At 36.8% G+C, this 15,651-nt stretch overlaps 1 protein-coding gene across 3 annotated transcripts in view; it reads left to right on the top strand.

Annotated features, from left to right (window-relative positions):
- Window positions 1-7,802: 7,802 nt before the first annotated feature.
- LOC120475522 (ribonuclease inhibitor-like) overlaps window positions 7,803-15,651 on the top strand; it is a 457,326-nt gene continuing 449,477 nt past the window's right edge. For 2 of the 3 annotated variants that reach the window (XM_089122259.1, XM_089122258.1), the window contains exon 1: window positions 7,803-8,643. In XM_089122259.1, coding sequence (XP_088978385.1) covers window positions 8,426-8,643 — 218 coding nt within the window. In that variant the 5' untranslated portion in view covers window positions 7,803-8,425. Of the gene's footprint in view, window positions 8,644-8,879; window positions 10,054-15,651 lie in introns of those variants that run through there. The other variant, XM_089122249.1, reaches the window with a different exon arrangement.

Here is a 15,651-nt window from a genome sequence, read left to right as displayed (position 1 = left end):
ATTCATGGCTCCCATCATGCATTGCTGCATGAATAAATAATGAGCTTTTTTCGTCACCATTGTTGAGATTCATAGGCTAATTCTTGATGTCTGTATGTGCCTATTTGAAATATTTTTAAGTTTTTTTTTTTGGTAATTGATTTGATAATTTGGATTTAATAGAAAAGGCATATTCCATTAATATCCACATGGATTAATATCCATAAGATACAAAGTTTAACTCTGAAATTATACACTCACTGATTCGAACAATTATTGACTATGTAATAACACAATCATCATAGTCAAATCATCTTTTCCATATGTTCATTTGGCTGTTATAATAGAAATACAATAGCCAAACATATTCTAAATTAAATGTCTTAAGGCTCAAGACCCCAACTAAAGCAAACACTGATCTCCATAATGGTAACCAATTACGATTTTCTCCTTCAGAGATTCTGATGTTTTGGTGACTTCAAATGAAACACAGAGTTAAACCTCTGTTAATTCTCAATAAAATCTTCTGTAGAAGTCTGACAGAAATAAAGTCAGTCTGGTTAGTAATAAGTGAAGCTGGTAATGCTGTTTGTGGAGTTGTTTAATCCTCCTCTGCTGAGATCTTCAGATTTAATGTCTTCTTTTCTCTTCAGGTGAATTCATCTAAGACTGTGTCTGTAGTTCTTGTTCTGCTCGTCTCTTTTTCTATTCTCTTCTTTCCTTCAGTGATTTTGCTTGTTAACAGGCTTAAGGTTGAGATGACACCATGTTTAATATACACAGATTTTGTGGCTCAAATAAAGTCCAGTTCTGGTTTATTTCTTTGCTCTTGGCTGACATGTGGCATTGCTATGGCCTGCTTGTGGCCCAGATCTGGCAAACAGGAGTGGCCCACCCAAGGGCCGTCATTCTACGCTGCATGTGGGCCAGATCCGCATCCCACAAGTGCCAGATGTGGGCCGGATCTGGGCCGAAACAATGTTGCTATCTGGGTAGTTTAGGCTATGTTTCACGGTTGAGCATAATACGTTTTTAACGATTCAATGTATTAACTATAATTTATTGTTGATTAATTGTTAACATCCCTCATACACAGCATTCAAAGGTGCATTGTACTTATTTTTACAATTTCTCTTTTTTTTTTCTCATCCAGAGACCGCGGTGTCCAGATGGAATCTGACATGGTATGTTTGTGACTTTTTCTGTTATTTTTTGTGATTAACAATGTCTTCAAAACAAAAATACAACACACTCTGGAAAAGGGTGAAAAGAGATCAGCAGAAATCAGTTTTCTCTAATGTAGACCGCACCAGATCTTCACAGCAAAAACTCCAGTGTTAAATTAACTCTCCTGGGAGTTTATATGACTCCACACTCAAGAGTGTTAAATTAACTCTGAAGCAGTGTTAAAGTTAATGAGATAATTAAGTGATTAATTTAGCAATGATTGACCAACATTGAAGACACCTGATGTTAACGAGTAGAATCACTGAAAGTGAAAAATCAAAATTATAAGTCACCATTATGGAGATCAGTGTTTGCTTCAGTGGGGCAGTCTGTCAACCCTTACATTTTATACTTTAGATATTGTTTTTGTCACAGAAGTCTGATGGGGCTGATCCACTGAGGGGCTGGAATGAAATTTTCATGACATCTTTTTGTGATGTGTTCTGCTCGTCCGATATAGACATTAATGGATCCTTCGTACAAGATAGGGTTGGGCGATATATCGCACGATATTGTTATGCGCATCTAATCAGTAAAGCCGGTTCCTTGATTAGCAGTAAATCACCTTCACATGCTTTCAGATGGAGCGGCATTCACTACAAAGAGCCGTAGATCACTGACAAGCTGAGCCAAATCGCGTTAATATCGAGGACATATCGATATCGATATTTAATGCGATATGGCTCAGCTGGTCAGTGAACTACGGCTCTTCGTCACGACAAAATCTCCCGTGTTAAACTAACACACCTGAAGTTGTATATGAGTCCACACTCAAGAGTGTTAAAGTTAATGAGATAATTAAGTGATTAAATGAGTGATGATTGAGCATTATTGAAAACACCTAAAGCAGAATCACAAGGAAAAAATCTCAAATTTTAAGCCACCGTTATGGAGATGAGTGTTTGCTTTAGTTGGGCTCTTGACCCTTATATTATTAACTTTATACTTTAATTTGCTGTTGCATCTGAGTTATATCTATCAGATGAACATAAATAAACAATAATAAAATGATTTTGGTCATATAATGACGATTGTCATTTGAAATTTATGTAATTATATATATAAATATAATATATATATATACACAACATTTATAATAAAGTTTATTTATAAAATTTATAACATATAATTTATTCTGTTGCTTAGTGTATGACTTAGATTCTGAATAAATGTCCAGAATGTTAAATATAATAGACAGTTTTCTCAAAAGTTGCTTAAAAGAAAAAAATCTTTCCTTTAGGCACACACAGACCTCAAGATTCAGTCAATGCTTCTCAACAACGGTGACGAGTAGAATATTCAAGTAGGAAAAGTAAATAACATAGACAATTCAGATCATAATATATTCAAACCGCAATGCATGATGGGAGCCATTAATGAGTTGTGATTGGTGGCAACAAGGATTAATTTCGCCACCACAGTTGAGATAGACAGACTGATTATTGATCTCTGTGTTTCTAAATAAGCATGAAAGTATAATAAGCAGAATAATATTTATTAATAAATTTATATTAAAAGAAAAAAATACAGATATGCTGTACAATCACTAAAATCTTGCTAACAAGTTAAGCCAAATCATCTGAAAAGTTTCATTTTACAGATCACAGCATGATTATGTCAAAACATAACCAACACTATAAGATCAACGATGTCTTATTTGACTGTTATCAATCAATAACAGCAGACACACAAAATTTAAAGTGAAAGTATAAGTGTCAAGAGCCCAACTAAAGCAAACGCTGATCTCCATAACGGTGGCTTACAATTTGTGATTTTGTCCTTCAGCGATTCTGCTTGTGATCATCAGGTGTCTTCAATAATGCTCAATCATCACTAAATTAATCACTTAATTATCTCATTAACTTTAACACTCCTATCGTCCATTTGAAAGCATGTGAAGGTGATTTACTGCTAATCAAGGAACCGGCTTTACTGATTAGATGCGCATAACAATATCGTGCGATATATCGCCCAACCCTAGTACAAGATTAAAAACAAGTTCAACATGTTTTCAACATAACTCATGGTCTTATTTAGACAATTTAAACTGTTTCTGGACCGAAGAAACACTCTCAGGATGCATTAAATTTACAATTTGAAATAAATTAGTTTATTTACATTGTTTAGATGTGGTTTAGATGGTGATATTTGTTTCATTTTAAGTCACCATTGTGGTGATGAGTGTTTGCTTTAGTTGGGCTCTTGGTCCCAATTCTTCTTACTTTAGCTTTTCTTTGACTGTTGTAACTGTTTGCATAACACCATTGATTGTGCAGAGAAAGCCAAGAAAATTAAAAATTAGATGTCTTAAGATGCTTGCTGATGATGACAAAATCATCTAAACTTATGTTTTTATATCTGAAATTTATAATTATTCGTCTCGTAGAACTGCATTATTTGGACCAGTAACTTTATAATGACCACTGCATACAATATGTTTTAAGAAAGTGAAACACATAGTCACACACAGATATCAAGATTTTTCATATGATTCTCAACGACGGTGACAACCAAAACAAAAAAGCCTGGGAATCGAGGATGTTTTGTACTATGAAAGCTACCCATCATGCATTGCGGCATGAAGCATTTTTTTATTTATTGTCACCATTTTTGTGAATCATATGCAAAATCTTGATGTCTGTGTGTGACTATATGCTACATTTTCTCAAAACATTGTGTAAATTTGCTTTTTGTCCAACTACTAGCCCAACTAATGCAGTTCCACAAGATTGGTGGTTATAAACTCCAGATACAAACACAAAAGTCTGAACACAACATTAAATGCCCACTTTATATTGATTTCATCATCATCATCAACAACCGACAAGGAGCTGATGAGAGCCAATTTTCTTGGCTTTCTCTGTCACAACAATGGTATTATTCAAACACACAGTTACAACAGCCAAAGAAAAGCTAGAGTACAAATTATTGGGACCAAGAGCCCAACTAAAGCAAACACTGATCACCACAATGGTGACTCAAAATGAAATAAATATCACCATCTAAACAATGTAAGGAAAAAAAATAAACATAAGTTTTAATTTAATGCATCCTGAGAGTGTTTATTTGGTCCAGAAACAGCATAAACCAGTATAGACCATAAATAATGTTGAGAATGGCCACATTTGAACTAGTTTTTAACCTTGCACGAAGGATCCATTAACGTCTTTTTCAGATGTCCAGAACACGTCAAAAAAGACGTCATAAAAACTTTCATTCTGGCCCCTTAGTGGAAGTCTTTTCAAACTCTGCCTTTTGTGACAAAGACATTGAAAAACATCTTTTGGACATCATTTTGCTTAGTGAGTTATGTCAAACCATAATCAGCAGCACCTGATCACCTTTTCTCTAAGCAAATAATGATCACCATTATGGTGACTTCGAAAATGAGATTTTTCTTCTTCAGCGATTCTGCCTGTGATCATCAGGTGTCTTCAATGATGGTCAATTATCACTAAATTAATCACTTAATTAGCTCATTAACTTTAACACTCTTGAGTGTTAATTTAACACTCATTTTTTAACACTTTAACACTCTTGAGTCTGGAGTCAAATAAACTCCCAGGAGTAGGGCTGGGCGATATATCGAACGATATTGTTATGCGCATCTAATCAGCAAAGCCGGTTCCTTGATTAGCAGTAAATCACCTTCACATGCTTTCAAATGGACGATATGAGTGTGAAAGTTAATGAGATAATTAAGTGATTAATTTAGTGATGATTGAGCATTATTGAAGACACCTGATGATCACAAGCAGAATCGCTGAAGGACAAAATCACAAATTGTAAGCCACCGTTATGGAGATCAGCGTTTGCTTTAGTTGGGCTCTTGACACTTATACTTTCACTTTAAATTTTGTGTCTGCTGTTATTGATTAATAACAGTCAAATAAGACATCTTTGATCTTATAGTGTTGGTTATGTTTTGACATAATCATGCTGTGATCTGTAAAATGAAACTTTTCAGATGATTTGGCTTAATTTGTTAGCAACATCTTAGTGATTGTACAGCATATCTGTATATTTCTTATAACCTAAAATAATTTATAAATATTATTCTGATCAAATCACTTTCATGCTTATTTAGAAACACAGAGATCAATAATCAGCCTGTCTATCTCAACTGTGGTGGCGATATTAATCATTGTTGCCACCAATCACAACTCATTAATGTCTCCCATCATGCATTGCGGTTTGAATAAATTATGATCTGAATTGTCGATGTAATTTACTTTTCCTACTTGAATATTCTACTCGTCACCGTTGTTGAGAAGCATTGACTGAATCTTGAGGTCTGTGTGTGCCTAAAGGAAAGGTTTTTTTCTTTTAAGCAACTTTTAAGAAAACTGTCTATTATTTTTAACATTCTGGACATTTATTCAGAATCTAAGTCATACACTAAGCAACAGAATAAATTATATGTTATAAATAAATTTATAAATAAATTTTATTATAAATTTTATTATAAATTATATATATATTGAGATAAATTTCAAATGATAAATGTCATTATATGACCACAATCATTTTATTATTGTTTATTTATGTTCATCTGATAGATATAACTCAGATGCAACAGCAAATTAAAATATAAAGTTAATATTATAAGGGTGAAGAGCCCAACTAAAGCAAACACTCATCTCCATAACGGTGGCTTACAATTTTAGATTTTTTCCTTGTGATTCTGCTTTAGGTGTTTTCAATAATGCTCAATCATCACTCATTTAATCACTTAATTATCTAATTAACTTTAACACTCTTGAGTGTGGACTCATATACACTCCCAGGTGTGTTAGTTTAACACGGGAGATTTCGTCGTGACGAAGAGCCGTAGTTCACTGACCAGCTGAGCCATATCGCATTAAATATCGATATCGATATGTCCTCGATATTAACGCGATTTGGCTCAGCTTGTCAGTGATCTACGGCTCTTTGTAGTGAATGCCGCTCCATCTGAAAGCAGGTGAAGGTGATTTACTACTAATCAAGGAACCGGCTTTACTGATTAGATGCGCATTCAATATCGTTCGATATATCGCCCAGCCCTACCCAGGAGAGTTAATTTAACACTGGAGTTTTTGCTGTGTACCTTTGTGTTTCATGAAAAAAAAATGCATTTGTGAACCTGAAGGGATACGAGCTAAGCGGACTATAAATATCTCCGGTTGCTAGATAAACAGTCAGTCAAGTTATTATTTGTAAAAAATAGATTTAGCCTAATTAAAATATAAACTAATGTTTTATTTGGCAAGTGACCATGGTATAAGCGGGTTAATGCCCTCCGAGGTGTCCATTGTCAGGTTTTAATGGACTTCGGCGGAGGCAACCCTCCGCTGCGCGTCGGCCGGTTTACGCCTCGCCGTCGTCCATTAAAACCTGACAATGGACACCTCGTCGGGCATTAACCCTTACATGATTGAGCATTATTGAAGACACCTAAAGCAGAATCACAAGGAAAAAATCTAAAATTTTAAGCCACCGTTATGGAGATGAGTGTTTGCTTTAGTTGGGCTCTTCACCCTTATATTATTAACTTTATATTTTAATTTGCTGTTGCATCTGAGTTATATCTATCAGATGAACAAAAATAAACAATAATAAAATGATTTTGGTCATATAATGACATTTATCATTTGAAATTTATGTAATTATATATATAATTTATAATAAAGTTTATTTATAAAATTTATAACATATAATTTATTCTGTTGCTTAGTGTATGACTTAGATTCTGAATAAATGTCCAGAGTGTTAAATATAATAGACAGTTTTCTCAAAAGTTGCTTAAAAGAAAAAAATCTTTCCTTTAGGCACACACAGACCTCAAGATTCAGTCAATGCTTTTCAACAACGGTGACGAGTAGAATATTCAAGTAGGAAAAGTTAATTACATAGACAATTCAGATCATAATTTATTCAAACCGCAATGCATGATGGGAGCCATTAATGAGTTGTGATTGGTGGCAACAAGGATTTATTTCGCCACCACAGTTGAGATAGACAGGCTGATTATTGATCTCTGTGTTTCTAAATAAGCATGAAAGTGATTGGATCAGAATAATATTTATTCATTAATTTATGTTAAAAGAAAAATACAGATATGCAGTACAATCACTAAAATCTTGCTAACAAGTTAAGTCAAATCATCTGAAAAGTTTCATTTTACAGATCACAGCATGATTATGTCAAAACATAACCAACACTAAAAGATCAAATATGTCTTATTTGACTGCTATTAATCAATAACAGCAGACACACAAAATTTAAAGTGAAAATATAAGTGTCAAGAGCCCAACTAAAGCAGACACTGATCTCCATAACGGTGGCTTACAATTTGTGATTTTCTCCTTCAGTGATTCTGCTTGTTATCATCAGGTGTCTTCAAAAATGCTCAATCATCACTAAATTAATCACTTAATTATCTCATTAACTTTAACACTCATATCGTCCATTTGAAAGCATGTGAAGGTGATTTACTGCTAATCAAGGAACCGGCTTTACTGATTAGATGCGCATTCAATATCGTTCGATATATCGCCCAGCCCTAGTTGATTCTGAAGGCTTCCAGGCAGATTTATTTGACCCTGGCAACACATGATGGCTGAAATATGATTGGATACAAGCTCTAACATAAAAACACAATACTGGAAGCAGCACAACCAAGAGAAAAGCTATGAAATTAAGAGAATGAACTATTGGGAATAATTTAATATTCATGCAAAAAAATATATTAGCAGAGAAGGACTTGCTGGCCCTGACGGCCCACCACTGAATTACAGTGTGACTGAAGTTTATTTATTTGAAGACAGCAGGGCTTATGTTTCATGGGTTACAGCAGTGCACTTTCTGGGTTTCCCTATTCACATTTTTGTGTGCTTTTTTTCTATTTAGCTTATACAGTGTATTGTAATTGATTTCACTGCTTTAAAATTGAATCAATATTTTTGAGTGTGAAAATTTTTCACCAAAAAAAGTAGTAAATCATATAAAACTTTTTAGAGTGTAGATAGTAATTGTTTAATTCCCAATATCTGATACAATGCACTGATTGTGTACTCACAGAAATCTGCTTTTTAAACAGACAATAAAGAAGAGAGATGACAAATAAATAGTTAGAAATGAAAGAGAAGAAACAGTGTCTTCCAGCGCACAGAACTAGTGTGACTGGGTTTTAAAACAGACTATTGGAAACGAAATGCTGCTGTAGCTCTTCAATAAGATGATCACCATAGATGTGAACTATTGTTATTTCTCTGTCTTCAGTCTGAGTTATTGCAGTATTACAGAGAAACAGAGTCTCATCCTGACTTCAGCTCTGAAATCAAACCCGTCACACCTGAGAGATCTGGACCTGAGCGGGAATGAACTAGGAGACTCTGGAGTGAAAAACCTCAGTGATCTACTGATGAACCCACAATTCAAGCTGGAGAAACTACAGTTAGTGTCATTATACTGTACAGCAATTACAGTGTGACTGAAGTTTATTTATTTGAAGACAGCAGGGCTTATGTTTCATTGGTTATATCAGTGCACTTTCTGGGTTTATTAAACTAAAACACTTTATTCTCAATATCTGACAGTGAGTCTGAGTTCACATTATATCTGTGTAAAATTATTCACAATTATGATTTGTTTGTAAGATAATCTCTCTTCCTCTGTTTGTGTCTCTCTAGTCTAAGTAGCTGTGGCATTACAGATGTTTCTTCTTTAACTCAGTCTTTGACGAACTCAAAAGCTCTGCAGTTTTTAAAAGAGCTTGATCTGAGAGACAATGAAATCGGAGACTCAAAGCAGCGGCTCAGAGACGAGCTACGAGACTCAAACTGTGTCCTGAGGTGAGGAAACATCACTGAGATATTAAAGACATCTTCATTTACCTCTGATATGTGAACAATCCTTTTAAACATTCGTGAAAGGAAATTATCATTAAGATTTGTTGCAACAAAGGGTTTGTGTGAGAACATAATGTGAAGTTATTGAAATGTTGAACACAAAGGAGGAAGGAGAAGAAAAGCTCACTGTCACAGCTTTATACATCAACACCTGCTTTATGAACTGTGTCAGTAGAAGTGAATCATTTGAGTGTGAAACAGACTTGGTCAGATTGTAGGAAACGCTGCACTCCTGCTAAAATCAGTGCAGTTTCAGCTTCAGCTCACAGCGTCCAGCTCACATGAGCAATGTCTCTGTCTCTAGTGTGTTTTTACTGTGACAAGCAACACGTCACACTACTCGACACTTACTTTACTCTCAGTTATTTACTAAGAGCCTACAAACATGTTTAAACTAGAGGACAAACGGCTTTAACTAAAGGTTTGTGTTTAACTCAAAATAACATTAGTATTTGCTCGCTGTGGTTTATTCCATACGCCGTACACTCATTAGTTTCTCCTTTACAGAGACTCAATAGGAGTCGCACCGACACACACACACACACACATGAACATGATTCAGGCTTTACATCTATTATATTTAAAAACACAAATATCTCTATCCAAGATCATGTAAAGTCAGTAATTAATCTGATTACAGGAATTCAATTTAACTTACTTTTACTAAAGAAAAACAGCACTTTGTTCCACTGAACACTGATTGTTTTCTCTTCTGTTCCACTTTACAGAGTATATGAATATCGATTTTAAAACGTCAGTGGATTTACATCAAGGTTTAAATCTGTGAAACGGAGATGAGAGGAGCAGAAACCATCAGGTGATCCACAGAAGAGTCTCACTGCTGTCTATGAGGAGAAATACATGTGTAAATGTGTTTCATACAGGTGGAAGAGACTCAGACTTCACTATTAAATAAAGCAGCGTGTGTGTTAGCATGCGTATTAGAAACATGTGATATTGAATGATTAATGTTGGTTTATTATTCAGCCAAATGATGGTTTAGTTGTAATTAAAGGTGGAGGAAGAAGCTCAGATGAGTGTCAGCAGAAATCTTCACTATCAGGCCTGCAAATATAATAATGTTTAGACTAAACTCATCCAGAATTATTCAAATATTTCTAACAGTAGCGGTTCTAGGCACGGGCGAACCGGGCAGTCGCCCGGGGCGGCATTTCTTCATGTCACATGGGGGGCGGCACGAGCAGTTAAAAAAAATACTCTGTGCCGCGAAGTTTTTCTATTTTTTATTTCGATTCAATTATTGGCAATGGCGCCCTGCTTGCTGAGAAGGTGCCGTGCGCAGAAGCGATGTCAAGGGGATCTCCTCATTAGTTCACGTATCGCGTCTTTTGCGCGCTCGAGGTCGTTATTTCAAATCCTCTATGTTTCAAATAGGCGCACGGGAAGCGCGCTCATTATGCGCTCACGGGAAGCGCGCTCATAAACTTTTCAGTATGGGATTGCACGTGCACGCAAACACTTGGGTGTTTTTTCTCTTCTCCGTAAATAAATCTTTTAGCAGAGCTACAGCAAGCGTTTTTCTGTGGTGGAAATACATTAGCTACTAAAACTCCTTTGTCGTTGTGTAGAGCGCAGTGTAATGATGAGTGCATGGTTCTTTAGCAACGACAGCCATGGGAAAATCGGTACGAATTTTACTATTAATAATAAAAGATAAGCTACTGTGCATTATAAATGTTAGGGTAGAAATGTCAGGAATGTATCTTTATTGACTCATTCTTTTTATAGAGATGATTTAAATGCTGAAATATGAGGTTTATCTTTATATAAAACCCTTTTTTGTGTGTGAACCTTTTTTTAAGTTTAGTAGGTAAAATGAAAGACACTCCTTTAAAACAAATCTTTAATGTTATTAACTTGGTGAATTGATTTCACTATGTATTAGGCTTTTTGAACAAGATTCTGTGTATGTGATATACCATATTATCTAATACTTTTCATAATGATCAACTAAAATCAACTTTAATTATGAGTTTTTACAGTAGCCTATAATATGCAAAGTTTTTATTTATTTTTTTCGGAGGGGGGGGGGGGGGGGAGGCGCTCGAAGGGGGTCTCGCCCTGGGTGTAATTCAAAGTAGAACCGCCACTGATTTCTAATCATGAACGGGATTGTCAAGTATAGCACATAAATGTTTCAAAAGATATAGAGATTACATGTAACTTTTAAACATTTACAATATCTCTCTAACATTTTATACACAGAATATGTTTATTGTTATTGTATATGAAGTTAGTTGTGTGTGTGTGTGTGTGTGTGTGTGTGTGTGTGTGTGTGTTGCTGATGCACAGATGTACAGTATATTGTGTTTGTTCTGTGGATGAAGTCTCTTCTCCTCTACAGACCGACTAAACATTTTCCCCAGTTAACAGCATTTGTGTGTGTTTCACTCGCTCCTCAGATAGCAGACGGATGTGGGCCACTTCAGGCGATGATGCGGCACTGCAGGCCTTCTTATGGCCCGACAAAATGTGTGTGAGCCTGAAGTGGCCACCTAGCCTAGAAATCTAGACGCACCCTAGCGGCAGAAAAAATTATTTTGCAGCAAAGTGTGGTCTAGCAACTCTCCATAGACGTTTGAGCTGGAAAAACTCAACTCTGGTAGGGCCAATCACATCGTCTATAGAGTCGGCGGGCGGGCTTAACATAATGACGACAGAGTTGCGACGGTCAGAGCCAGCTCGGACATTCGGTTTTAAGTCGTTCATCCTCGGATGCGGCCGGCGCCGCGCACGCTGTTACAAAAAAGCTGTGGCGAAATGATCAACTTGTCATATTTGCCGCCCGCGCTCGTGCTGTCACGTCGAGTGTAAAGGCTTTACTCTGTGTCAGTGCGCGCTCTGATCGGTATAGGTGCACGGACCTCTCCCGAATCATCTCCAGCACCGAAGCACCACTACTCCACCTCCGTTTCCCTCGTAAGCTTATATTAATATTTAAACAATCTCTATGATATTATTTTTTTAATGACACACTGTCTCTTCTCTCTCATACACACACAAACACACACATACTGTCTCTTTCTCTCTCACACATATGTAGGCTAGTTATAAACTCTTTAGACTTTTAATGATTAGTGTTTTATTTTTAAAGTTTGTGGGTCGTGCAAAAAACAAAAAAATCCCTTATTTTGGGGATGGATTCCGGGAAATCTCCCTTATTTTCAATGTTCAATGTTGACAGCTGGACTGGATACGGTTAGAGTTTAATATATCAACTTGCTCCGCTGAGTACGTCACCTTCTTCGTTGCTCTGATTGGCTTTAGCGCTATCCAATTGCGTGCAGAGAGAATTTGAAAGACAACCGTTTATCCCGCCCCTCGGATTGAGCCCTGTCAATGAAGAGTTTCCAGACCTAACATCTTGATTGGGCCTTTTTAGGCAAAGATGCGGCACTCATGGCAATGTGTAATCTGAATGAGAGCCTAAAGTGGCCCATATGATAAATAATGAATATGGCCCAAATATCACAAACCAAATGTGGGCCACCTATGGCAAAAATGTGGCACAATCGACAATGACTAATCTGGGTGTAAACCAAACATGACCCACATATGTTGCAGCAAATGTTACCCAGTTATCTTAAAACAAATCAGGGCCAGTTTTGTCAAAGATGAGGGACAGTAATCACTGTGAATCTGAATGTGAACCCATGGATGTCAGTGTGGTCTGAAATGTGCTGGGGACAGAAACACATTCATTTATTTCACTCTTTCGCGCAGGTCATGTTTTGAAAGACGATGCAAATAACGCAATGATTTATTGACGATGACGATGATTACTAATGCAAATAAATAAAAATATGTACAAAAATGTGGTGATGTCCGACTCGTTTTATGAAGAAGACATTTTTAAAAAGTATATACATACATCACACACTATTGTGCTTCAAGTAGCCGTCCATGTTTACAATATGATGTGATGTGGTTTAATGTACCTAAACAATGATTACCAAATTTCTCTCTCATGCTCCTCATAACCACTGAAAACGGTGAATAAATCAAACCCAAAGTCCAATTATTATGGATGTTATCTGAAATTAAGTGTTTCTGCTTCACATTTTCAGCAGGGCAGTGGAGCGGCTGTCGACTCCCCGCGGTTTTCATGGGCTTTATATGTAAGTCCTAACGTGAAATAGCTTTACGTGGTTTACCTAAACAACGATCAGCAAACAATTACAGTTGTTGCAGTGTTATAAACAGAGAAGTGTGTAGCCGGCGCAGCCGCAGAACGGATAAATTGAGCTCGAGGTTTAAAAACAAAAACAGTGGTGGTACAGAATGACTCATGATGAAATCTGGTGGGGACGCCTATGAATGAACCTAAAGTGGCCCACACATGACATAGCAAATATGACCCGATTGCATTGCTGTGGCGAACAGGACGAGGTCGAGGGCTGCAAGAGGACGGTGTGAGGCCGGTGGTGTGATTGATAATGAGCGACACACAGTATCTCTCGCATCTCTCACGGAGGAGCAGAAGCATAAAAGGAGATTGAGAGAGGAACAGGCCTGAACTTCTGTTTCTGTCGTTCGCGAGGGGCTGCTGGCTTACACTTCGTTTTTGTAAATATTTTATTTTCTTATTAAAAGTGTTGAATGTTCGCTGGTTCCTGCCTCCTCTTTCCTATAACAATGAACTCTTTTACAATTGCAAAATATTTTCAAAAATTCATAAGTTACAATGTGCCAATCTAGACAAACTATTATATAACTTTATATGGAGGAAGAAGCCTCATAAAATCAGGAAAAACATCTTGACTAATAAAATTGAGGAGGCGGGTTTATCGGTAATTGACTTCTCACTTTTCAATGAGATATTAAAAATCAACTGGATTAAAAGATTTGTGGAAAATCCAAACAGTTTCTGGAACATTGATCCAAACTTCATCTTTGGAAAACTGCTTTAAACATGATATTCTACTGGTATCCCAATTATTAAATAACTCAAATCAAATTATAACTTATGATGAAGTTAATTTCCATCCTGCAAGAAAAGAGTTTGATATTGTATCCAGAGCTAAACCCCATGGGATCATCACCCTACTTAGAGATGGACAGATTTGATCAAATTAATGTATTTTTCTCCAGCAGTGTTTCAATAAATAGTTTATCTTTTCTAGACAGAAAAATCAACAACAAAGTATAAAAAGCTTTTGTGTGTGAAATCCCCACAGAAACAGAACGTTGCTCTTGACTGATTGGAACTGGTCTTCTCGTCTGTCTAAGCACAACTTAAAGCTAGCGCCAAAGAAGTGCATGTTCCTTAGGAGATCTGTCAGATTCTTGGGACACATTGTCACTGGGAATGGTGTCCAGACTGACCCAGAACGTTTATAATCCATTTTTGTTACATGGATTATTACTTTGATTTCAAATAGTCATCACACCTATGTGGGGCAGTAGATGGGTGCCTTTCAAGATAATGAACCCTACAGACAAAGTTATCGTCATTAAGAAAAACAAAAAGATTGTGGATGTTTTTACCTGTATTGCTGTGGAGGAGTTGTCTACAGCTGAGTCTTTGAAGTGTAAGGTTCAGTGTGCTGCAAGTTCTACAAATCATGTGCGATCCAGTGATGAGAGAAGAAACGGGCTGGATAAATTAAAACTGCAGGATCTGAATCTGGACGCTTGTGAAGTGTCAGAGGGATGGAAGGATAGGCTTCTGAATCTCATTGAGAAGTACGAGTCAACCTTTTCACGTGAAAAAATGGATTGTGGAGAAGCTACTGGCTTTGTTCACAAAATCCACTTGGTGGACGAGAAGCCCTTTCTCCCTTATCCCTTATCGATGTGTAGCCCCCAGCCACTATGATAACCTGCGCACTGCCTTGAATGAGATGGAGGTTAAAGGCATTATAAGGAAGTCTCAGAGTGAATATGCATCTCCGCTGGTTTTAGTGTGGAAAAAGAACGGTGACCTTCGTATTTGTACAGATTTTAGATGGCTGAATGCGAAGACAGTGAAGGACGCTCACCCACTCCCACACCAAGCGGATGCACTCGCAGCTTTGGGAGGCAACGTTTTCTTTTCGACCATGGACTTGACTTCTGGCTTTTATAATGTTCCCTTATTCGAAGAGCATAAGAAGTACACCGCTTTCTCCTCTCCGTTTGGCCTTCATGAGTACAATCGTCTACCTCAGGGTTTGACCAATAGTCCGGCTACGTTTATGAGGATGATGATGTCCATTTTCGGGGATGAGAATTTCACGAGTCTTCTCTGCTACTTGGACGATCTGATGGTTTTTGCTCCAAGTGAACAAATAGCTCTTGACCGATTGGAACTGGTCTTCTCGTCTGTCTAAGCACAACTTAAAGCTAGTGCCAAAGAAGTGCATGTTCCTTAGGAGATCTGTCAGATTCTTGGGACACATTCACTCAAAAAATGATGTGTTGGCTTTACTTAACTTTTTCATGTAAACAGGTTCCACCGGTTCCACATAACTTTGTTTTGTTAAACAAACATAATTTGTTCATGTAACTTCAACATCATGGAAGTCATTTTAAGCCATCCAATCAAACTCTG

This window comes from Pimephales promelas, chromosome 2 (genome assembly GCF_988280905.1).
Source record: "Pimephales promelas chromosome 2, fPimPro1.hap1.1, whole genome shotgun sequence".
Classification (NCBI taxonomy): domain Eukaryota; kingdom Metazoa; phylum Chordata; class Actinopteri; order Cypriniformes; family Leuciscidae; genus Pimephales; species Pimephales promelas.
This window is presented reverse-complemented; position numbering and strand designations above follow the sequence as displayed.